Source organism: Calonectris borealis, chromosome 16 (genome assembly GCF_964195595.1).
Source record: "Calonectris borealis chromosome 16, bCalBor7.hap1.2, whole genome shotgun sequence".
NCBI lineage: Eukaryota > Metazoa > Chordata > Aves > Procellariiformes > Procellariidae > Calonectris > Calonectris borealis.
In genome coordinates this window covers 17,095,878-17,119,318 of record NC_134327.1, presented here as the reverse complement: position 1 = coordinate 17,119,318, position 23,441 = coordinate 17,095,878, and the positions used below count along the sequence as shown (strand labels likewise).

At 55.8% G+C, this 23,441-nt stretch overlaps 1 protein-coding gene across 3 annotated transcripts in view; it reads right to left on the bottom strand.

The window, feature by feature from the left end:
• PRKCB (protein kinase C beta) overlaps nt 1-23,441 on the bottom strand; it is a 131,602-nt gene that overhangs the window by 43,433 nt on the left and 64,728 nt on the right. For all 3 annotated transcript variants that reach the window (XM_075165591.1, XM_075165592.1, XM_075165590.1), the window contains 5 exons: nt 21,487-21,598; nt 19,588-19,716; nt 4,487-4,643; nt 3,968-4,102; nt 1,603-1,699 (listed from right to left, as the gene is read on the bottom strand). In XM_075165591.1, the coding sequence (XP_075021692.1) occupies nt 1,603-1,699; nt 3,968-4,102; nt 4,487-4,643; nt 19,588-19,716; nt 21,487-21,598 (630 nt within the window). The remainder of the gene's footprint in view (nt 1-1,602; nt 1,700-3,967; nt 4,103-4,486; nt 4,644-19,587; nt 19,717-21,486; nt 21,599-23,441) is intronic.

Genomic DNA, 23,441 nt, shown 5'->3' with positions numbered 1-23,441 from the left:
TCTGTCGGTAACACCTCGGTGCAAAGCGCCGTCAGGGATCGCTGACACCACGTCCCAGCTCACCCAAGCATCACCCTCTTAAAAACCCAGCCCGGTCTCAGCGCTCAAGGCAGGGTACAGAGCCTGCCACGACATTTAACAGCTAAGAAAGGGTTTCTTTCTGAGATTAGCTCCAAATCCAATTATATGAATATCTTAATTTATCTTAGTTAATTATATTAATTCATAATCAGCAGCATGACAGAAAAACAGACGAACAAATCCTATTATATGGCACCAGAACTGCTGTACCAACAACACGTGCACGTGCTGACATCAGGAGCACGGTTACATCAGGTCATCCTGGGACATCCAGGATCTTCATCTCTCTTTAATTGGAATATAGTGTTGGAAATACGTTAACTGAGGTATCTCCTTATTTAGCTACGCTATACTCATTTTAGCAAACACAAATTGTGAATTACGTAATCCTAACAGAAAGACAGATATGGTCTGAAACAACACAAATGGCAGGGGGCTGCTTGCTGTGCTGCTTTCTTTGCAGTAAGCAGAAACGACTTCTTAGAAGTGATGGGATTTCAGACTCCTTCCTACCCGCAGCTAGCAGAGACACAGGATCAAGCACGCTCTTCGTGGAGCACAAGGCACCAACCAAACATTACACAGAACTCTGCATTGTGCAATATTCTTTGTTGTATTTTCAAGCTGACATAAGTGCCAAAGAATCATTTTCAGATCTCTCATCTCCTCATCCACCAGAAATGACTGTTCCCTTTCCTATCTAATCCACTGCCGGCTTCTACCACACACAAAGTCAGACGCACACGTGCGCAGGGAGGTCAAATTAGAAGAGCGAGATGGATGGCTCATTCTGTCTGCTACAATTAAAAACCATCCTGTCAATCCCGTCAGAAAATCGCATGTGAATGAGCCCCACACTTCCAGCTCCTGGTGTATCTGAATCCTTTTGCCTTAACTTGCTCTTCTGCAAACCTCTACAAAATGACGCCCTTTGGCTCATCTGCCCCAGCTCCCCGTCGGTCCTCGGACCGCTGCGCAGTTGCTGCTGCCCGTATGCCTCGTGCTGGAGGAGCCGCGCAGCTGCAGCGATCCAAGGAGCGCCCAGGTCCCTGCACGAGGCACCCGCGGTCTCTCTGGTCTCCCCTGCCCTGGAAGCAGCAGCCTGGCGTGGTGACGTGACCCAGCGCTGCACCGGCGAGCAGGAACCGCTTGCTGTTCCCAAATGGATCCAGCAAGGTCCCTGTTTATTATGTAACATAGCCAAACCATTGCTGGAAAGCTTCAAATCTTCAGAGTGACTTTTTTTTGTTAAATGTAACTGAACAACTTACCTTCTGGAAACACCATCCGAAGCTCGTGCCCCGCAGCCAGGCGTGCCATGGAGAGCCTCAGGAAGGACCGGCCAAGGGCACCGGTCCCCAGGAGTGGGTGCAAAGCAGGGAGAGGGAGGAGTGATGGGCTGTACCCTGCTCCGCACTCCCCGTGCTGCTGGGGAAAGAGCTGGCAGGGAAAGCCCTTGCCAAGGGCATGGCAGGCAGGCAGCAAGGAAAACCCCTGAGTTCCCAAGAAAAATCAATTCACCTCAAATTTCTGCCTCAGTTCCTCGTTTCCTTCTTCTCCTTCAGGAGGCACCGGGACGTTGAAATACTCCCCCTCCTCCTGGCTCAGCAGCTTAAACCTGGAGAGACACAGCGAGAACGTCAGGTCAGGATGACAGGCAGGAGCGCGGGCAGGCAGGAGCGCGGGCAGGCAGGAGCGCACCTCCCGCCCTGAGCACAGCTCTGCCTCCGCTACGGGCATCCAGGTGACCCCTCCCCAAGGTTAGAAGACCCCCCGAACCTCACACCCCCAAACCGTCCCACTCAGCAAGCTCCCAGACACGCACCCCAGTGGAGGGTTGTTTCTGGGGTCCCTCGCTGTACTGGGGACCCCAGCCACCCCAGCCCGGGAAGCACACACACTACCTGCTGCAGCGGACACCCCAGAGCCCTGATGCCTCTTCTAAAACACAAGCCTGACCCAAAAACCCACAGACAAAGCACGTCTTTCTCGTGACGGCCACGGGCACATGCGTGGGCAAGCTCCTTCGCCATCAGCTGCCCCGGGTGCCAAGGCAAGCTGGGCTCCATGGGGACGGCACGCAGAGCCTGCCAAGATGCTCACGGAAAAAAGGAAAAAAGTTTAAGCGGCAATTATCAGAAATCACGGCAATGTCATTCAGATCTGAGGCGTTTCACACAGCCGCAGGCAAAGCCTCGGCTCCATCGGCGAACCCCTGCCGGCCGCCGGAGGACGGTTATCAGCTGGGCGTTATCTACAGAGGCTGCACTGAACGAACAAAGTGCTATTTGCATAATGTAGGGACAGACTCTTCCTTTGAGCTTTTCTCCATTAACTGCAGTTGTTTAGATATGAAATATACATCAGAGCTCCTTCTAGAGTTTATTCTAGCCAAATGCTGTGACAAGGAAAATTACTTAGATCTCCACTTACATGATTTTTAGGAGGCTGGGAAAACGATCGGGCTTTGGGCTGCGTCAGAAGCCGGCAGCACACCAACGCCAGCCGACACACACGCATCCTTACAGGTGACTGGAAATTTGGGGGGAAGCGACAGTTTTCTTCTTTTTTCCAGAAGGGAAGCCGTGTCTCAACCAGGGTCTGCTCCGTGACAAGCCAGGCTCGCAGGCTGAGCCCCGCCGCACGCCGCCGCGCGGGAACACGGCCAGACTCTGCCCGCAGCCCCGCGCCCGGGTGGTTTTCCCTGCGGGGACGGGACACGCTGCCTGCCTTACCGCGGGCTCCCGGGAGCCCCCCCAGCTCTGCCCCCACGCCCCGGCCGTGCCAGGGGAGGCAGCGGGTGCCCCGCGTGGTGCCAGCCCCCAGCCCACCCCCGCGTGCAAGAGATGCAGGACCCGCGCTGTGCGGGCAGGCTAGCCCGTCTGCTAACGCCTCCTCCTCTCCGTTCTCTGCTTAAGTGAGACGCGTACAGCTTCCACGGTGGAAAAGACAGAGTCCGGGGTGTTTGCTCAACTCGCAGAATGCAAATGAATAGCATGCAGGTTTTGGTTTCCAAAAGACATATAATATCTACTTTCAATTATTACACTTGACATGGAAAGGTAACGCAGCTCTCAGGCATTAGTGGCCGGGGAAAAAAAAGGGAAATAAGGCGGCATGGGTCCTGCTGGGGGAGATAAAATGGAAATGAAGAGACCCATTCAGTGCAGGTGTTACAGATCCACTGTGTTCATCTTTCGTATGGTAATGAGCGACGGTAATTACACACTTTGGTAGCATTCCTCCTTTTATTGAACAGTGCCCCTCAGCACCGGTTCCGCTAGCCTGGGCGCTGCTAAACGGCTGCCCCCGCCACAGATCACAATTCGAAGCGTGTCCCCCCAGCCCTCATCCGCTCGCAAGCTTGCTCGCCTGCACGCCTGACGAAGCCACGCTGCCTCCCCAGTACAGAAACTAAGGGAATCTAACCAGAAAATGCTGGAAAACGCTTGCTCGGCAAATGCTCGGCAAGCGACGCCGTCTCCTCCCGAAGCCTACATAGCGAGAGCCCGTGGAGAGCACCAGCCCTCCTGGCCACGAACGCCAGGCGGAGCAGCCCCGTGTCTGCACGTGCCCGTGGGAGGGAAAAGCCCCCCGAGCCCCCCGAGCAACCCTGCAAGGGGCAGGAGGACACAGAGGAGGTGACGCAAAGCCAGCCCACGCCGGGCACTCAGACGCTGTCCCGTGGGACACCCCCCGGCCCACGGCAGCGATTCTCACCGGTCTGAGAGGTGGAGCGGCCCCTTACAGGGAGCCAAAAGGAGTGGTGGTCCTTGAACAGAAGGATGCTGGTAAAGTACGACGGGCTGCCGCGTCTTCCATCGCGTACAAAAAGATCAGGACTGCTTTTTGCCCATAGTATTTTTAAAACAATTGCAACTCTTACCATCCATCAACTCCCGACTTCTGCAGCTCAGAAATCCCAAAGGACAGGGAGCCCATGAAATCATTCCTGCTGGTCAGATCCCAGTCCCAAATCTCCACAGACAACCGCCTGTCTTTGTCCGCCTCTTTCAGTTGGCTGGAAGAGAGGAAAGAAAAAGGGATGGTTTTATCTGGAAACCATTGCTACACCACCATGCCCCTCCACGCTCCATAAGAACATGGATGCAAAATGAAGGGATGGTGTTTAATGACCATTCAGCTCTCTAATATTTAATTTCCTGGCCACATCCATTCCAAACGGAGAATGCAGAGTTCCTGCCCTGAAACGCTGGGCTTTGATCTGGGGTCAGGGCAGAGGTTTGAGCATTTCTGAGTCACACTTAGAGGACCGAAAAGAATTATTTCTCAGTTGAATCAGCTTAATGTCTCTGAATAATTAAATCAGAGCAAATACAATCACATTAAGTCTTAGGGGTGAGAAAAATTAGTTTAGAAGTTTAAACATTTTTCTTGTACTTACAATTTAAATGTCTCATTCCACTCAGGATTCAGGGAGCACTTGATAGTTTTGGTCTTCTGTTTGCTTTCGTTTTTGGGGTCAGGGATTAGTTTAAGCTTCACGTAGGGATCTGACAAGCCATTAGGATCCATAGGAACTAGGTTTTTAGCATCTCTTACTGGGGAAGAGAAAAAGGATTAAATTCAGTATTCAAACTATAAAAATACCCAACAATTGACAACTTCCCTGTGTGCCAAGAGTTAAGTGTGAAAATAGTGATTAAAAACGGAATTAAAACTGAATACGTGCAGACACGGACATTACATGAGAAACGACACACAGTTATCAATGCAAAGCAAATACAGCTCTAATGGACAAGGGAGGCTGAAGGATCAACTCGAGATTATTTTCGCTTTCTCATAGGATGATTTGTTGTTTGCTCTCAGTTTTAAACAGTTTAAAGCTGCTTTATTTCCTCTTCCACCTTGGTAAACAGAACTGCGCTGATATGCATCTTTCTTTTGAAGAGGCGGGAGCACGGGACGGCGCTTTGCATGGAGAGTGGAAATAGCAACGAAACAGCCGCGAGCAGGCGAGAGCAGGCACCAGAAAGCACCAGCACAGCAGCCAGATCCAGCGCTGAGCTCTCCCTTCGGGTCCCCTCGGGCTCAGCTGCCGCGGCCCCGAGGGACCGGGGGATGCCCGCAGGGAGCCCTGCTCCGGGAGCAGGAGCAGAACAAGGAGCAGAAGAGGGGAGAGCAAACCTGCGGGCGACCTCGACTGTTGGCAATCGGGTTGCAGCTTTGTCAAATTAAATACAATCAGGCTGATCTAAGTCTCTTTCCCTAGATTAAGCCAAAAAGGGTCTGTCTCCTGGGAGAAGGGTCTTACTTTCCCTTCAGCCCAAGCAAAGATATCAGAGATGGAAAGTCCGATGGGACGTGATGGAGCACAGCCGTAACCAGAGGGAAAAGCTGCTTGCAAGGAAGCCCAGAGCAGAAAACCCCCTCCCCGGCGCTGCAGCCAGCAGGCACAGCTCCGCTGGGTGCTTCCGCAGCTCCCGCGCCCAAACCGCCCAGGCCTGCGCAGGCAGCAGCCCGAGCAGCGGCGGGGGCTTCCCTCCTGCCCAAGCGTTGGGTTACGGAGCCCCCCCCTCCTCGGCAGCCGGCACGGTGCCCGCCGGCAGCCCCTCGGCGCAGCACGTGTCACCTCCCCAGGGCCGGTGCACACCTCGGGGATCAGGCACGGAGGGCCGTGCCGTGTCGGGAAGAGGGAACTCGGCGCTGCCTGAAATCACACCAGTGGCTCTGCTGCGAGCTTCACTGTGGGCACGGCTTCACCCCGTACACCCCAGAACCCCGAGGAGGAGAGGACTCCAGCTGCGTGTGCAGCGCTGCGGGACGTTAGAAGATGCCTTCAGAGAGTCAGCAAGAGTAAAAACAATTGCTTGATTCCCAAATCACGAGTAAGGCGTTTCTGATGCAGGGTTGGGTGCCAGATAGTTTTGAAAAGCGCATTAATGATCCAAAATCTGCAATCTACTGCTGTCCTCCTGAAGCATTGCCCAATTTCCGGCTCCACGGAATAAAACTTGTAGCCAAAATTCAAATCTGCATTTATAAACTAGCTCATTTATCAAACGTGACACCCCTGACAGCAGCTCGCGAGACAGAGAGAGGCAAGCCTGCCGGGAATCGCCTGCTGCCCCGTTACAGGTGCCCGGGCAGCCCCATCGATTCCGCAGCACCAGATATTCTTCAGACTCCGAGACAGCCGCGGGAGCCAGAGCCGCCCCCTGCCCCCCTGGCAGGAGGGGACGGCATGACTTCATTTCTGAAGCCCCAGAAGCAGCGACACACAGCGACCTTGCCGGGGATGCCGTCATGCCCAGGACAGTCGGATCTCTTTGCTGCGAGGCTGAGGCCCGCCAGCGGTCGGCGGGGTCAGGGATGCAGATGCCGCAGCTGCTCGGCTTCGGCATTTACAGAGAGCTTTCTCCGCTCGTGTGCAAGAAGCGGCTTTGCTGTCTGGAGGAGGGGGAGGACACGTGCGAGGCTCCGGTCCCTGGGGCAGTCCCCTCCCGCAAGTTGTTTAGGCAGCCGCGGTCTCGTTTTCCCCGCAGGGATGAACGCCAGGACCCGGGGACCCTGCGTACCGCACCGCTCCGAAATCTGCCGTCATCCCCAGGGAGCATGCTGAGGGGGGCTGGGGACACCAGAGCATCCTAAAAGCTCTTGTGAGAGGATGCCCAAGGAGGAGGATTCACCCTTCCTGTACTGGAGAAGACCGAGGCTCAGATTTTCTTTAAACATCTCCGGAGGACAGTAAAATATCGGACCCGAGCAGCTTTCAAGCTGGTTATTGCCGATTCGCTATGTATTGCACAGGCTGCTCTCCGGGCTAGGGCCAGCTTTGCAGAAGCACTGGGCCGTCCCTCCACGGACCCCGTACAGGTAGAAAGCCACAGCAGGGCCAGGGCTGGTGAGGCAGCAGCGCCCGACGTGCGCTACCTGCTCTGCACCAACCTCATCCACATAACGAACCTGCACGGCCCCTCTTGTGGGAGCAGCCCAACAGCCGCGCCTTCTGCCTAGAACTGCTTGCTGAGACACAAGCAGCGTGACTTCAGGTCTGTAATGTCCTGACAACTATTTTCATGTGCCATTTAATAAATGAATCAATTTTTTTTAAAGTTTGGACATAAATACCAGCTCTGCACTTCAGAGGATGCACAGCAGTTTATTCTGTGGCTTAATTTGGACTCTCAGTCAAAATCTTCTGTGGAAAGCTTTGTACCATCCAAGCAGAAAGGCTTGCAATCTGCTGTGTGAAATCTCTAAGTAATGAGTTTAATTTCCAAGGGCCCCGCCAAGGCTCTGCACTGATACAGCCGAAATGCCTTCCTCTCCCTCACCCCTTATCAGAGGAGGAGAATACATATTTTCTCATCACCGTTATAAGCTTTTATCTGTGCCTTTTTGATAGGAAAAAAGGCAATCTTTATAACCACGTTCTTGAATTATAAAACACAAAAGTGTATTAGAGAAAAGTCCCACAACAGGTCCTGCCAAGGCACTACCTGACTGGCAACGAGCCCGCAGAGGACGCAGCCTTCACAGTGTTTGCGAACAAACAGCAGGAATTGCTTCGGCTGGTTGCAGCCGTGGGAAGCGCCCCGCATGGGGAGCCCGGCACCCCTGCGTCCCTGCCCCAGCCCCGCCAGACCTTCCCCCACCCCGTACGCTTTGCACCGCCCCATCCTTAACTCCTCGGTCGCTCCGACCATGGGTCCGACCGCAGCCGTCACAGCCGCAGGCTCCTGCCTTCGCCTGAGCGCGGGGGACCGGGGCTCCCTGCCTGCACCCCCCTGCACTGCCACGGCACAGCGAACGATGCTGCCAAGTGCCCTGCTGAACCAGGGCCTCTTAATACCCTCCCCTGCAACTCTGCTGAGCTTTCACTACTTTTATTACCTTCCTGGCTTTAAAATTATTATGAAAACGTATTTTCAATAACGGTGACCATCTGCAGCCCAGGGAGATGTCAGAGCCTTGGGGGAAGATCCCGTCTCCACACCAAAAGCGGGCAGCCCACTGCCACTCGCTATCGTGCAGGACCACTTAAGCCGGGGCTGTCGCGGTACTGGGCACCGAACGGCGCCCGCCCCAGCCCCAGCGCAGGTCCCGCACCAAGCACGGGGCCAGCATGGTCCGCGCTGGTGACCATCGCTCTTCACCTCCCCGGGGGTCAGCAGAAACCCCCGGGGACTCCTCACCCCCCGAGACAGACGGCAACAGCCACTGTGCGACCGGCAGAACAAACCCAAGGGCTGGAAGGAGCCGCTCGCTCTCGGGACTCAGACCGGACGATGTCCCCTTACAGAGAGAGGATGCGAAATTATGTCACACTGAATCAGCGCTCTGGCTTTGCTTCATGTTTCACCGTCCGAACGGCCAGCGTAACGTCTTCTGGAGACAAATGAATAAGCCTTCGTCATTTATCAGGCCATTGTTCACTTTTTTAAGGAACAGGAAAAGTAATTCCTGACTCTCACAGTCAATCAGTTTATGCCCTGAAGCATGAGATTTGATTACCTCATGTTATTATCTCAGCATGCAGACCTAAAAATTTCATTAATGGGAATAATTTTATCTATTCATTTAAAAAACCAAAATGCTCCTGGTTGACCTTAAGTCACTTTCTGACTTTTCAAGCAGAAATCAACAATTAAGTGAAAGAAAAATAAAAACCTCAAGAAGTGTAGTAGTGATACCTCGTGTTGGGAGAACACGCTCCTCTGCAACCGTTTATGGCATTTCTTTGACAGTTAAATCTGATGTAAAATAGTTTTACATCTGTCATATTCTGACAGTTTTGTGCATCATTAAGAAGTGGTAACATCATTATTAATAGTGATGAGTAAGAGTATTATGATCCCATTTAAAGCAGCTGGTCTTAAATCACTTTGGGTACCAAGCCCAGCTACGGCTGAGCAGAAGCCGCCCTGGTTCAGGCTACGGTCAGGCAGAGGCATCGGTAAGCCTTGGACTTCACGGGATTTGGGGGGATTTGGGGCGGGGGCAGTGCTGCCAGTGCCCACCTCCTCCTCCGCGCACCGCAGGTGCCTGCGCACACTCAGCTCAGAGGGGACACGTGGGTGCGCGTGTGCCTGGCGCAGGCTGCGGCTCCGCGGGCGGCTCGGCAGCACCCGGCGGGTCCCTTCCCGGGCGCCCACGGCACCACGGGTGCGGGGAGCATCACTGCCCCGCCAACGGCCGGCATGCCCTCACTGCCGCGCACCGGGGCTGGCCCAGGCGCCCCGGACCAATAACCCTGATTTTACACCAGTTCCCTCCCTGTCTCCACCCCCGGTTCATTTGCAGAACATCCCACCCCAGCGCCCTGGTGAAGCCTCGGCAGACCAAGACCAGCAGCCACAGCTCCGCAGCGCCGGCTGCTCGGCCGACGCTCTGCAGGGGCAGCGGTGATGCTCGGGGGGGATTTCTGCAAGGAAGAGCCTCCCCCCTGCCCGGGGGGCACTGCAGGGACGTATAGTCCTGGCCTGGGGACACCGCTCCATTGCCACGGGAATGAGATGTCACCCGTTCCGCCTTGTAGGGCCAGGGCAGGTAGAGCTGGTTGAACGATATGTGAATAATTTATTCTGCAAAATTTGCAATAGTTTCCAAATAAATTATTCAGGCAACATCTTTTAATTACTCAGCCAGCTGTAACTGCGGGAACAGGCTGGGGAAGAGACACTTATTTCAGACACCCACATCTCCAGTAGAAAACATGGGAAGAAATATCACTGTAAGGAACACCCAAAGCAGGAGGGAACACTGCCTTTTCAGGCAGCTTGTTCTGGCCACGGAGGTCATGGCCAGAAGCTCACAGCGGCTGCAAGAGCAGGACAAGGCCCTTCCTCCAGCTCCAGCAAGAGCTGTACCCTGGAGAAGTGGTCCAGGCAGCTCCGGAGCGGCCGAATGCTGCAGGATCGGGGAGGGATGCAGTGCTCGGGGGTGCATCTCCTTCCCTCCCAGTGATGGGGAGGACTCCTGCAGGTCTCCACCAGGAAAGCCCATCACTGCCAGTCCCACCACCGTGTGGCACGGCCCTGCTGAGCTCCGCTGCTAGCCAAAGGGGTGGCATGCACGAGAGGATGGTTTCTGACTCTCTGCTCCCAGGATTGTGTTTGGGATGAAACCAGCTCCACATGAAGCAAAGGGTGACGGTGCCCCATCGGCAGCTCCCCGGGGAAGGCAGCGGCTGAGGCAGACCGCAGCCCAGCTCCAGGTCTGCTCCCCACCTCCGGCGTGGTTCCAAAGGGACGCTGCTCCCCCGCGCCCCAGAGCAGCCCACCCTGCCCAACAGGGCTGGGCTGGCCTCACACCTCGGGCACGGGAGATGCTGCACGGCCCTACGGAAAGGGCTGCAGCTGGCCCCACCACCCGCCCGGGGTCGTGTGCCTGTTCACGGCTGGGACCCAGGTTTCCATGGGAGGGCAAGATTAATACGCTGGATGAACAAAGACTAGAAAGTTCTTTGCTAAATACGTAGTGCCATATGGGGGTTCACTTTTATGTTTAAAAAAAAAAAAAGCCTACAACAAAACCCACTCCTACCCTGCTCTTAAAGAGCTTACACTGGCTGCCAAATCCTTTACCTTCATCTCTGAGTAAGCAAGGCCTTTACAACGTATTCAGTGCAGATAATTCTGCTTCCCATTGCCCACCAAAGAAAAAAACCCTTCTGAAAGCCCTGCTCATTGCAAGGAGAGGTCAGAGCTCAGCCACCTCATCCCAGCCCAATCACCTCACCATAGCCTTGGCCAGCAAAACGCTGTGCCACGCCAGTGGCACCCCCTATTTCACACCTCCTGGACAGGATTTTCGGGAGGGGAAGGCTCTCGGGCTGACCTGCAGCGCTCATCTTCCTCCCTCCAGCAGCATGCACCATCCCCGCCTGGGAGCAGCCGCATTCCAGCCGCATTCCAGCACCCGGCGCTTAGATTAACATCCTCGTGCATTAAAACATTTAATTAATGCTCTGCAGAAGAATATATTTGCACATGCTTATACAATAGAAAAGGCACAGGACTCATTATGGCTGCATCTTCCTGGGCTGGTGATTATTAATTAATGCACTTCCAGGTCGTTTATCTAATCACAGCATAACTGGTTTCAGTTTTGGTCAATGTTTTACTTCATCAGCTCAGTAAACAGCAGGGCTCCGGTCCCAGCAGCCTCTGCCAACGCTGCAGGCGCAACAGGGGTCTCAGCTGTAACCCCGAGCTGACGCCGCGCTCCCCCGGGTCCTAACGGGGGTCTCGGCTTCGCAGGAGGCACCAGGCACGTCAGCACGTTGCCGAGACTCCCAAGAGAGAAGAGGGAACCCGACATCGCTCCAGCCGCCCTTGCACAAGGACAGGGCGCACTCTGCTTTCACACGCCCACAGGTCGAAGTCACCTAAACATGCTGAATATTCTCCATCTCCCATGTACGCCCCGGAACTTGCAGCATAACCCTATCATGTTCTTCTGCATTTTAGTCCCTGTAGACCACCGCTTCCCTAAGTGACGAACTGCCCGATCCCCAGCTTGGCGCAGGGAGCTCCCCGCCGGGTGCACCGACACGCGCCGGGCTGCAACTCCTGCCTGAACAGAGCGGCAGGAACAGCGAGCTCTCGGCCGCAGGAGAGGAGCAATGCACAAGCAGAGTCTTCCATGCAACTTACTGTCTCACCATCTCGGAGAAGCAATAGATTTAATGGCCTCCAAGCCCAGCATTCATATCCTCTCACTCCTCCGTTTCCCAAACTCAGATATTCACATCTCTTAATACGAGAGGCTCAGAATAATCTGCATCGGGAAGCTTTTCTATTATGGAAGCAAAAATGTGCAACGCCTTGATGACATTTTAATTTGCTACAATTTCCCACTTTATTCAGCAGTCTTTTCCCGCTAATAAGGTACTTGATCAAAGCCCAGACTAGAACACAGACTGTAAATACACATTTGCTCTTGTCCAACATCAGCCAAACGATGCCCTGCCACGCTCCATCACGTCCACCTCCCACACGAGGCGGTTCAGACACGCACCCCACGCCGCACCCACTCCCCCGACACCACATCCCAGCCAGACCTCGCACACCGGCGGGTGCGGATGTGCCGTCCCGTCTGCTGGGATTGCTGTTACCTTCGCAAGTCTCTTTTTCTTGTTTCCTTCAGAAGAAACGGTGTGTCACTGTTGGCGCCAGGCTCAGAGGAGAGCAGCCCCATCCGCCCTGCCTTGCTGCCCTTGGAGCCGGCAGGATCCGACTTGTGGACACAAACGGACACAGACCGGCTCCAGGGAATCCTCTCTTTATGTTTAAGGCAAAGCCAAGAGTTGTAACAATCTTGGAGCGGGAAATAACAATGACAAGTATCGGCAGATGTGTTGGGTGTAAAGGACCAGATTCCCTGAGTGACCGGGGTAAAAACTGCTCAAGTCAATTAAGTGTCTTTAAGTGACATCGAAGGGAATTAACTTGCTGTGGCAACGACACGTCCCAGAGCACTGCTAGCTACCCAAATTTTGTTTACCAGGCCCAAAAGATGACTTCTCTTTTGTCAAGCAGCTCAAGCTAAATAACCCAGCCCACGCTACCTACTTAGTATGACAAAGCTGCGAGCGGGAGTTCGCTGCGGTTTACGCGGCGGGTGAGAGAAGCAGAGATCTCATTTCGCCACCCAGAGCCGTCCCGGGCTGGGCTGCCCTCGCCCCCCGCTGCCGCGCCCAGCACCCGCCGACTCTGCAGCGGCTGCGCAGCCGTGCTCAGCTCGGACAGCCCCCAGAGCCGCTGCTGGAAAACGCCATGCAACTTGCATCCACCTTTCCAAAAGGGAAAGAGGCTCCAAATACTGTATTATGAAAATCATGGTATTGATGCAAGGAAGCCAAAGAGCTGCAGAGGCTTCTCCCCAAATGGCCTCCAGGAGGCCGAGCCCACGGCGGCTCAGGGCACTCGCTTCCGAGGACGCTCATGGGACCCTCTCCCTGCGGTGCCGAGCACAGCACCGATCACTGGGATGCTTTATCGTGATGTAAAACACCACATTTAGCAAGCAGAGCTGCTAACGCAATCAGCCCTTTCTAGCCCGCTGCTTGGGGTTTTCCAGCCTCGGGCACTCGCTCCCTGGGTCCGGTCTGTCCAGCGCTGAAGGTAAGCGCTTTTAACTCCAGCCAGCCCAAACGCACAGAAATGCCGGACATCCAAACACGTTCCTCCTGCTGCTCAAATCCACCTCGTCTAGTTAGGCTCTGAGCCAAAGCCTGCCTCCCACCAGGAGGCTGCGCGGACCCCAGCACCCCCGGAGCCGCCCCGTGCCGGGGACCAACGGCCAAACCAACCCCACAGAAGGCGCGTGCCCGAGCCAGGGACGTCAACCCACAGCTGGTTCCCCTTCGCACCAAGCAACACCCTGAGGGTCCCGACACGCAGAGCCCGTCCCGGCGAGGGGAGGCAGCGCGGGGGCCGGGGCCATCCCAGCCGGCTCCATCTCGGGGCCTCGCTCACGCCCCCGGGCTTTCCATGATCACACGGTCCCCACGCACCTCGCCTTGATGCTTCAAAAGAGAAGAAGTGCTTGCCAAGAGCACGCAGCTAAGTGCTTTGCTGGATGAGATGCAGATTGTTTTGTGCCCTAATTAACAGAAACCTCCTGTATTTTGGAAACTGCCTTTGGCTGGTGGAGCTGCGAGCCCTGTCCCCAGCACAGAGCTGGGGGGACATGCTCCGCAGCCTCACCCCGCTGACCCAAGGGCGCAAAGCCACAGGCATTAGGAAGGTGCCATTTATTTGTCCAGGTGCCCTACTATTAGACAAAGCCACGCATTTTTAATCACTGGTAACACCAATAAATCCCCGTGCTTCAGCAACCCCCAAGCAGCAGCAGACAATGGCAATGCACGGCTCTGATTGCAGCGTGCAAAGCTGCACTCCCGGGTGCACCCATTATACAATTACATTCAATGTATAGCGTGAAAGGAGCTGTAACAGAGCCGCCCTGTGAACATAAAGGAGTGATTAACACCACAGACCCAAGAGCTGGGAAGCTAATTAGGAGGGTCAGCTCTGCGGGTTCCCACTGCTGCTGCTCTGGGCACAGCCCTGCAGACTGGCTGCGGCTGCGCCCGGCCCCAGCCCCGGTCACCCCCGGTCCATCGGCCCCGGCCGGCAGCGGGGCGGCCGCGCTCGGCCTCGCAGAGGTGCACCGGCGCTGGTCCCCGCTGCTGGGCTTCTCCCCCCTGCTCTCTGAGCAGGCATCAGCCAGGGACAGCTGCTGGCTTATTAAATCACACGCAGCTGGTGGAAGTCAACCTCATCGAGAGCCAGCCAGGGCTGTCCTGTGCATATTTTGTAGATTTTGAGAAATCTGGGGGTTTGGCTACTGAATTTCAATCCCCTGCCTCTGCAGGGGCCACTGCCCGAAGCCTCACCAACCCCCCAGGAACCGATACAGATGCTCTCCCCAGTCTCCCTCCCCACAGCTCTGAGGTTCATCCTGGTTCTTCAGAACTAAGAATGGGTTAAAAATATTGACATTTGGATCTTTCTCATGTTATTATTATAATTTTTACAGTCTTAGTATCTGGCAGACCGTGCTGTAGGCAGGCCCGCGCTGTGCCAAGTGCTGTAAAAAAGGAAAGCGCAAGCACAGCCCTTGCTGAAGGAAAGCACAGCCCACGGCCGACCCTGGGACTTCTCTGTCCCTGCAAAACACCCGCTGCTCCCTCCCTGCACCGCGGCACGCTTTGGGGTCAAAACCGCACCTCCCGGCAGTGAGGTTCACAGTGAGAGTTTGTGTTATGTTTAAACACGTCTCCTTCTTTATTGATCTTCATTTTGTGAGCTGAAGATGGCGAGTATTCGCTCACTGGCACAGCAGTGTCTCCTACCCGCTGCCGTCCCGCAGAGGTCCCAGATAATGGAGCACAAGGGGGGAGGAACGCTGCTGGGGCAAGTCACAGGCATCTTCAAAAAGGGAGGCGCAAATAGATGCCATTTTTCAGGTGGCTAGAATGACCCGTTTGGTTAGCTAAGTCAAACAACGCACTTCGTTTAACCAAAAAGCTGTGTTTTCCATTGGGAGTAAAAGGCTATCTTTACAAAGAAAATAAATTTAAAAAATCAGAGAAAGAGAGAGAAAAGAAAAACAGGCTGCCGAAAAGCATATGGCAAATTCCTGTCAAATTTGTCAAGTCGATGAAAAAAGCAAAGCCTCGGTTCGCCGATGGCCTCGCCTGTGCTGCCACCTGCAGGCAGGGGCCCTGCCCGGCCGCGGGCTGCCTGCGCCGTCCCGCCGCTGCAGCTCACTGCTGCACTTGTGGTGCTCTGCCGCGGGAAAGCTGACTACATTTCTGGGCAAGGGTCTCCACAGCTGGTGGGACGGAGAGGAGATCTTGCCCCAACACCAGAACCTGCACTTTACCGTGCAGCCGGGGCCAGAGGTGCCCGGGCACCACGGAAAGCCCCTCGAAAACAGACCCCTGCCCTCCACCACCCCAACAGCTCCTGCCCGCCACAGCATCCTGCACTGCCTGCTTAAACCAGCAGAGAGGTGTCTTTAGGAAAAACAGGGATCCCAGCACCGAAATCCCGCTGCCTGGTGTGACTGAGCTCTGCCTGCCACGATGGGCAATGCTGCCTGCGCTTGGCTGCATCACTGCCCGCAGCTGAGCCTCTGCCCGCTCCGTGCCGAGATGGAGACAGGGCACGGGGAGAGCGTGTGCAATATTGGAAAATGCTGACAAAGATTTGGGATTCACGGCAGGGGTGGTGGGAACAGCGGCTCATCCATCCCTTAGTGCAGCTGGCCCCCGGGCCACAGAATCCCGTCCACCAGCTGGACAACGTCCATCTTCAAGTTGGTTTCTGATCCTGCTGCTCAGACCTGATCTCTTTGCTTTGTAGAAACCTGTTCCCCCTTTCCCACTAGTCTCTGTGCCCATTTGTGCTTCAACAACTCGTTACCATACGGCTTCTCCTTCCTGAACAGCTTCCAGCCCCACAGCACCCGCTGGCAGGGCGTGCGGGTGAGCAGCCGGGCTTCCACCTGCAACCCAAAACCCCACGGCCCGAGCACCCCAGCAATGGGGCTCACCCCCACAGCCAGCGCTGCCTCCCCACCCCTGCCAGCCTCGGGGTGCTCCGCCACCCACCCATCCATCGCCACGCTGTCATTCCCATCCTTGACAGAAATCCACCCCCTGCCCGCCCCAAACTGAAATTTCTGCAGAAAACGTGTAAAGGGCATTTTCCACCAGAAATCTGTTCCAGCAGAAGCCTGCCCGCCAGCTCAGCCCACTGCCTCCCTGTGCCGGGCTGGGTCCCCGCGGGAGCCACTCTCCGGCTGTGCCGCCCCCGTGCCACCCTGGGGTGGCCGAGGTGCAGGAAGAGGCACCCGTGGCTTTTTTGGCGCAGTCAGCGGCACAGAGCCCTCTGAGCAGCCCAACCTCCCGGCCGTGGCCATGCCTGCAGAGTAGCTGCAGCCACGCCACGCCGTGGCTCTTCCAGCCCAGCCGGACGCCCCGTGCCGCTCTGCACGCGAAGCCCCCCGCCGCTCAAACCCAGACCCCCCCGCCATGCCTTCTGCCACCTCTGCAACAAGCACTGGCCACATCTCAAGGGCCAATTTTTCAGCATCTCTTGATGTTGTATTGCCAAAAACCTGGCAATACAAACCCAGAGATTATTTGAGGGCTTTGCCTTTTTGAAGCAAACAGTCGCGGGGGAATGGGAAATCTCTGTTGACCCACCGGAGAGGAGCCAAGGCGAGCAACCACAGCACCCAGCCTGCGGTCTGCCCGGCACGCGACTCCCACATCTCCCGAGGGCTGGGTGCCCACGTTTGCTTTGGGTCCGCGCGGACCTTTCCACCTCCCCTCCAAGTTCTGGAGCGAAAATCCCGAGCCCCTCACCTGCCTGGCGGGGCAGGAGGGAAGGCAGGGCTCCCCACCTCGGCAGCCAGCGCACAGTCGCTCCTCTCAAAGTGCTCCCACTCCTTCATTAGCTATGCACAGAGCTGGAGAGCACAGTACGTTTCCCTGCCTTTCTGGAAAAGCCAACAGATGACATGTTTTCACCAACACCTCCATACAGGGCCAGAAATAAAACAGTCTTTCAAACCCAGCTGAAGAAAAGAAAATCCAGCTGCACAGAAAGGGCCGGGGGAGTTTCTCCCCTGCCTTGGGAGCTGTGGGAACACGGCTGCGGTGCAGGGAGCCCCTGGTGCCAGCCGGAGGGCGAGCTCTGCCCCATCGGCCCCGCCTGGCCTCTGCCGGGAGGCTGGGTACCAGTCCTGCCTCGTCCGCTGGAGGGAAGGTGCCCGGGAAGGAGGACTTCTGTGAAAGAAAGTTCTGTGTGGTTCACTGAAGCTCTCCTTTAAGGATAAATAAAATGAAAAATAAAACGGAAAAAAGAAAGAAACACAACTTCTTTCAATTTTTCATTAATATTTTCAAGAAGTTGGTATTTTTCTTGGAAACATTTCTGACGGCTCTCTAGGCCAGAAAGGATCCTGGCTCTTCTCCACACTCCCGGATCACCCCTGAGCACTTCCTTATGCAAGGCTGGGGTCACCCGTGCCACCGCCTGCCCACCCTCGGGCTCCTCCACGAGGCGCGGGAGCTGCTGCGCCCAGCACGGACCAACGCTCCCTGCGGTCTCCCGTCACCCTGGGGGGATCAGCTCGGGCCACCCCGCACCGAAGCAGAGAAGGGGCAGGCGGGGCTGGTTTGGGAGGGCTGGAGCCCCCCCGCCGGGATCACACGCCTTGTAGCTGCCTCTGTTCGATCCGCTCTGCCGAGCCTGCCCTCCCAAGCACGAAGGAGTCAGCCCAGAGCAGCGAGACCTGGACAGCCCCACCGCCTCACACGCTCCCTGGGGGACAAAGCGCCCGTTAGAGCGTTGACGAGCACCGCGGGACGCCTCAGAGCTGACCCCATCCCACTGAAGCGAACCTCGTGGGTGTCGCGGCATCTCCTGCTGCCAGCCCAGCCGCCCTGCAGGGTGCTGGAAACCAGACTTCTCCAGGAGGAGCCAGCAAAGCTGGTGGGACGACAGAGAGGATCCGGACCTTGTTACCGGTGTCATCGGCCTGGTACCCCCCGGGACCCACTCAGCGGGGCGGCCGACCTTTGCAGCGTGGGCAGGTAGGTGCCATTTTACACCCCATGGCCTTAAATCACCCTGTGAACAACCGTGAACAGCTCGGCAGCCCCCTGCAGAGACCGTGACCGCCCGGAGCTGCCTGGTTACCCAGCGTGGGCAGACACCTCCTTCCCCAGCGCGGCACCGGGCTCAGCCTCAGACAGAGCCCGGCTCTTCCGCAAGCTGCCTGCCCCCGCGGAGAGCTCGCCCTGCCTCCCACCCCTGCCGCACCCGCACCCGGCGGAGAGTCTCATCTCCGGTCTGATCGCTCCGTGCAGGGGACAAGAGGCTTTACAAAATACGGCTTACGTTTCACGAGATGCCTACAGGACACAGGGGAAGAAATACCTTCTGGGAACTCAAAATCCGGGTGGCAAAAGCCTTTAGAGACGGGATAATCCTGTTTCCTGCCACAAACCGAGAATGGAGGAGTTCCAGGACAGAGGAAACCGGGATAGGGGACAAGGGGTTTCCCATGGGTGGCCATCGGGTCCCTGGGACATTCAGGGCAGGGCAGGAACCTCTGCTGCTGCCTGCAGCCTCCTCCAGCCCCGTCTCCCACCGCCTGGCGCGTCCCCGGAGGCGGACACCGCGAGATGGCACTGCCTCATCTCTGGGGATGCACCCGCACAGGATGGATCCATGCCAACCCCCCCGATCCACGCCAGCCCCTCGCAGGGCACCCTGCAGAGCTGCAGCAGCCTGCCCTGCGAGCGCTACGCCGTGCTCCAGCTCTCCATCAAGGAAACGTGAAGAACGACGGAGCAGCGCGGAGGGGCTGATGTCCCTCTGTGCCCCGCAGCGTACAACCACGCCGCAGGGCCAGCCTGCCCCAGCAGCCTCTGAGCACCAAGTGGGAAGGCAGCACACGCCTCAGATAGAGGGGGAGGCCGTGGAGTCTCCAAATCGGTGGAAAAAGGTTGCAAAGCCCTAGTCAGATAAAAGGACCACCCCAGATTCCCACCAGGACCTGTACAGGCCCAGGTACCATTAAGGGCATGGAAAGAACGGCAGGGAATGGATGTTCATCACACGGACAGCACAGTACAAACAACATACTTTTTCACACAGCACAGCTAAACAGAGGAACTTTCTGCCACCCCTTCCCAGGATGCTGCGGATGCTGAAATTTTACATGATTTCAAAAGCAGCTTGAAAAGTCTGTAACTGGAAAAGCTGTTTAGCACAGATAGCCCCCGGAGCCCCAGCCAGTGCTTGGCAGAGGGCAGGAGCGTGCCCGGAGAAGGCTCAAAGCCTTGTCCTGCCTTGCCAGGCGCCTGCTCCTCACCAGTCAGACGCTGGGCACTGCGCCCCCCGGACCCCGAACCCGCCGTGGCCGGCTCTGCTGTCGGCGCGGCACACGCCAGCAGCGAGGGGCAACCGGGCGACCCCGCGTGCGGGGTTTGTACCTGTGTCGCACACCTACCTACGACGGTGAGCACATCCTTCTCGATGTCAGCCCTGATGTATATCCGTCCCCGACGCTCGGTGTGGTCCGTCCCACACAGACTGGGGACGTTCATCACGCAGCGCTTGTGCACGTTCATCATACAGGCTGCGGGGCAGAGAGAAGGAAAGGGACACTCAGCACTCCTGCCACCTCTGCCAAAGCTCACGGGGTGTTCAGAGGGCACGGCGGGGGGAAGAACTTGTCCTCCTTTTAAATGGGGATGTTTGTGAGGGATTCTGGGATAAACCTGCAGCAAATGGACCTTCAAACGCAGCCGGAGACTCCAGCAGAGCCCTGCACGGGCACAGGGACCCGCCACCACCAGCAGTTCTGGGTCTTGCCTACAGAGATCACAGGGCTTTTAGCCCTTACTCTAATGACTCGAGTTTTGCTGATTTATCAAATTTCTCTTCCATCACTCCCATGGTGCAATGCCGGGTATTCAGCCGGATTCACCAGGAGCTGATAAGGGGCATTAAAAATTACTTGCATATGTGTATACATATATACATGTATAAAAATTTATATATATAAAACATATAAATATATACATTAAAATTTATATTTTAAATTCGTTTTCACTTGGTAACGTTTTAAAGGTGATAATGAATACACTATTCCCACAACAGTCAGCAAGCTTCTATATTTATGAGAAAGCCAGCACATGGTGAGCAGCAGAGTATGCTGTTCCCCGCAGACGGCGTAAGCGTGTAAGCAGACGCTGTATATTCACAGTCTTTTTAAATAGGAACGTAGAAGATTAACTTGAAAAATAACTGATCTCTGTCTCCATCCTCTCCCTCTTCTTTCATCCCCCATTTTCTCCTCTCTGTACAACAATTCCCCAGGTACTCCTGCGCCCGAGGTCAGGCCTGTGCAGACAGACCGGAGGGGCTGCCACCGCAGCAGGCACTGCCACGGCCACAGGGTGTCAGTCGGAGCCGGCGCTGCAGAGAACCGAGACCTGGAGAGGGGGCTGCAGGGGGGTGTGGGTGATGCTGCAGGGGGGTGTGGGTGATGCTGCAGGGGGGTGTGGGTGATGCTGCAGGGGGGGTGTGGGTGATGCTGCAGGGGGGTGTGGGTGATGCTGCAGGGGGGTGTGGGTGATGCTGCAGGGGGGGTGTGGGTGATGCTGCAGGGGGGGTGTGGGTGATGCTGCAGGGGGGGTGTGGGTGATGCTGCAGGGGGGTGTGGGTGATGCTGCCGGGGGGTGTGGGTGATGCTGGAGGGGGAATGCGGGTGATGCTGCAGGGGGGGTGTGGGTGATGCTGCAGGGGGGATGCGGGTGATGCTGCAGGGGGGTGTGGGTGATGCTGGAGGGGGGTGTGGGTGATGCTGCAGGGGGGATGCGGGTGATGCTGCAGGGGGGGTGGGGGTGATGCTGCAGGGGGGGTGTGGGTGATGCTGCAGGGGGGATGCGGGTGATGCTGCAGGGGGGATGCGGGTGATGCTGCACGGGGGGTGTGGGTGATGCTGCACGGGGGGTGTGGGTGATGCTGCAGGGGGGGTGTGGGTGATGCTTCAGGGGGGTGTGGGTGATGCTGCAGGGGGGATGCGGGTGATGCTGCAGGGGGGGACGCGGGTGATGCTGCAGGGGGGATGCAGGCAGGATCCCCCCTGGCTGGATCCCTTTCCCTCCCCTCTCCCTGCAGGACTCACGGGGGCTCCCCACGAGAGGTGGGAAGGTGCCCACTTGTGCTCGGCCCCTCGGGAGCCAGGCAGCCCTGCAGCATGCTCCGCACCAGTGGCAGAGGCTCTCAGCCACAGCTCAGGTGGGCTGGGAGCCCCTGCCCAGGACCTCGGGGTGCCAGAGCCCCTCACCAGGTGCCAGAGCCCCCCACTGCTGCAACCCCAGACACTGGTTACGTCACTTACTGTCACATTTCATCCCCTGGTGAATGAGCCCGTACAGCAACGACCCGCAGTGGTCACAGAAGGTGGGGCTAGAGTACGTGTGGATTTTAAATTTGTGTTTGCTCCGGGGATCCTAGGAGGAAAATAAAAGATAAAGATTATAAACTTGCATAAAATATTGGCAAGGCACCACCGCTCTCCGCATTTCACATGCCAGCTGGCTTCGGAGGTGCTGTTAATGGACTTCAGTCAACTGCCACCAACTGATGTGGACCTTTTCCAACAGTCGCCAGGATCCAGCTTTATTACTCTTTATATGTGTTGCCATAACAATGAAAAAGCAATGCATTGGCTTTTCTGGGGATTTATTGTTTTTAAATAACTTGGTCTTAGCATAGAAAACACCAGGTGAAATTGGTACGTAAGAACCAACATAAGGGCCGGACACTACTCAACTTCCACGTCAACCCAGTAGGGTAAAGCAGAAAAAAACACCCATGATTTCCATCTATATTAAGACTACCAGTAAACATCTTTGTGCTCTGGTGCCAACCCCTCCCCAGCACGCTCCTAGGGAATCAAGCTGCTTAGGCTATACTGTAATATTTTCAGCTTTCTTAAAACCAACGGCAGACTTCTCTGCAACAGCAGAGCATGCAAAACCAGGAGAGCCCAGTTTATCCCGGACACTGTTTGCAGTCTTGCACAGGCACCTTGCAAACAAGGCTCCTGGACTCCAACGGGGGTCTATAGAAGTTAAAACCAAACAAATTCAAATGAGAAACAACTTCTCAACAGGGAGATGGGATCAACCACTGGAACAAATGACTGAGGCAGACCAAGGATTTGGTATTTCTTGGTATCTTCCATGCAAGACAAGACAATTCTGGAAGCCCTGATCAAACCTCAGTTATTCAGCCCAATGCAGAGCAACTTTAAGACAACACAAAGTTACGCAGGAGGCAGGACTAAGCAACAGAATGTCTCCTGCTGGCCCCAAAGCAGCATGGACAGCACTGGTTTAAGTTGCTGTGGTTACTGGAGAAGCTGGGGCAGCAAAGGCAGAGCCCCAGCAGCAGCCTGCTACTCACTGCCCTGCCCCAGGAGCTGGAGAAACCCCAGCGGAGGGGCAGGGACGTCACCGCCGGCACCACGCGGGGACCACGGGCACAGCGGGGCAGCGCCAAGGCCGATGCTGGGGCGGGCAGTGTTGCTCCTGCAAGGGGAGCCCAAAGCAGCACGGCTTTGCCGGGAGGGTCCGGGCAGCCTGCCCGGGCGTCTACGCTCGGTAGCAGCAGATACACACGCAAGGGGGAAGACTATGGCAAGTAGCAGCTGGCTTAATTGCATCTCAGGTTAATTGTTTAAGGGTTAGGGATGAGGCACATAGCTCCTGGCTCGGTCATTTGAGCTGACTGGCTTTTTAATGGCCTGGAAGAGTGCCCGGCATTAGGAAAGACACCCTTTCAGGGCACTATAAGCTAAGTAAATAAATAAAGAGTGGAGTCGGAACCGAGCTATAACATAGCTGCCAATACATTACCTTCCCCTGAAATTAATTTTCTTACCGCTATTGCATTGAAGCTTTCAGTTGCATTAATCACTAATATTGTGCATTATTTCACAGCATCCCAGATAACTTGAGCGATATCAGAAAGGTGAAAAAGTAATGGAGCTTCATTTAATTCAATCTCTTAAGTGCAAGGGATTAGGTACATGCTTCAGCAAATTTATTGTACTTGAAATGGAAAATATCTCACAATTAACCCTAAGCAACCCAATTCTAGATACAGAGTGCAACATGCCTCTGTCTGGTAGCTCGTGTGTCAGTTGTGTCGCAGGAAGCCTGGGAGGACGAGGGTTCACGATTAACCTGTCTTCTGCTTCCAAAAAGATAGTTCACTAAGTGACCCTGGGCATTTGAAAGCCTTTTGCATTCCCCAGAGATGTGAGAGCATAGAAAATTTAAACCTGGA